Source organism: Myotis brandtii, unplaced genomic scaffold (genome assembly GCF_000412655.1).
Source record: "Myotis brandtii unplaced genomic scaffold, ASM41265v1 scaffold84, whole genome shotgun sequence".
NCBI lineage: Eukaryota > Metazoa > Chordata > Mammalia > Chiroptera > Vespertilionidae > Myotis > Myotis brandtii.
Genome location: NW_005371410.1, coordinates 8159227 through 8160460, shown reverse-complemented (window position 1 = coordinate 8160460; position 1234 = coordinate 8159227). Strand labels below are relative to the sequence as shown.

Below are 1234 nucleotides of genomic sequence, written 5' to 3'. Positions count from 1 at the left end.
GTTACTTTATAGTCCCAGGCAGGAGATTACAATAGAGAGAAAGAAAAAAAGGTAGCAACTTCTCATCCTTCTGCACTAAATCAGGAAGGCTGCAACAGGGAGGTGCTGGGCTAGCCAGGTATGGAGGTTTGGCTGAACACGTACAATTCAGTGATCTGTTATAATCTCAAAATCAAAGCCTTAATTAAAATTTGGAATTATTTTTTTCCCTTTGAAGTAAGGAGGTTTATAGTATGTACCAATTGTTTTTAAGTGATTTTTTAAAACCTCAACATAAAATAAAAGCATCTATCATATTACTCAGGTAGTTCTTAGTACTTGCACCCTATAAATCAAAATCACTATAATATAAAAAGTTTTCTTTCTTTGATAAGATTAGTGATTTAGTAAATATAGGGTGTTCCACCCCAAAATGTGTACACACACTTTGAATAATGATAAAGGCAGTATTTATTAAAGTACATTTCATTTTCAAAATTGAGCAATAAGCTGTTAAAGTGTGTATACATTTTAGGGGGGGGGGGACATCCTGTATATACAAAAATATATTTAAAAAATCAGTTTCTCTCATCTTGTCAATCTATAGGTCACTATATTTCAGTCATTTTTGGATATCATTTAAAAAGTGCTTTTCATTGAATTGTTCATTCTTAGTTTCTTTAGGATGTGTGTGTGTTTGTATGTGTGTAAGAAAGAAAGAAAGATTTTGAGGATACTGGTGTCTTGACATTCTTTTGCCGATTATGAATGACATGTAAAAAATTTAATACTTCACAGATGAAATAGCCCAATATTTGGCATGTGCTCATAATTTAGCATATGATGAAAAGCCAGACTATCAAATGCTCAAGAAAATTCTGAACCCAGGTGGAATCCCTTTAGGACCATTGGACTTTTCCACGAAAGGAGAGAGTGCAAATGTGCGTACTGCGGACTATCGAAAAGTAAGTACCATAGTCCCTGGGATCTTATGATTACCTCCCGTGAAGCTTGCTTCCAAGTGAGATTGCTTCAGGTTTCAGGTGAGTTTGACAACCCAGTTTCTTATTATATTTAACTAGAGGCCCGGTGCACAAAAATTTGTGCACTCGGGGGTAGGGGGTCTCTCAGCCCGGCCTGTGCCCTTTCGCAGTCTGGGACCCCTCGGGGGTGACCACTTGCTGGTTTAGGCCTGCTCCCCAGGGGATTGGGCCTAAGATGGCAATCAGACATCCCTCTGGCAGCCCGGCAGCCC

The 1234-nt window shown here is 38.4% G+C and overlaps 1 protein-coding gene across 5 annotated transcripts in view; it reads left to right on the top strand.

The window, feature by feature from the left end:
• Positions 1–1234, top strand: part of VRK2 (vaccinia related kinase 2) — an 82347-nt gene that overhangs the window by 63099 nt on the left and 18014 nt on the right. For all 5 annotated transcript variants that reach the window (XM_014532054.1, XM_005884586.2, XM_005884587.2 and 2 more), the window contains exon 10: positions 778–944. In XM_014532054.1, the coding sequence (XP_014387540.1) occupies positions 778–944 (167 nt within the window). The remainder of the gene's footprint in view (positions 1–777; positions 945–1234) is intronic.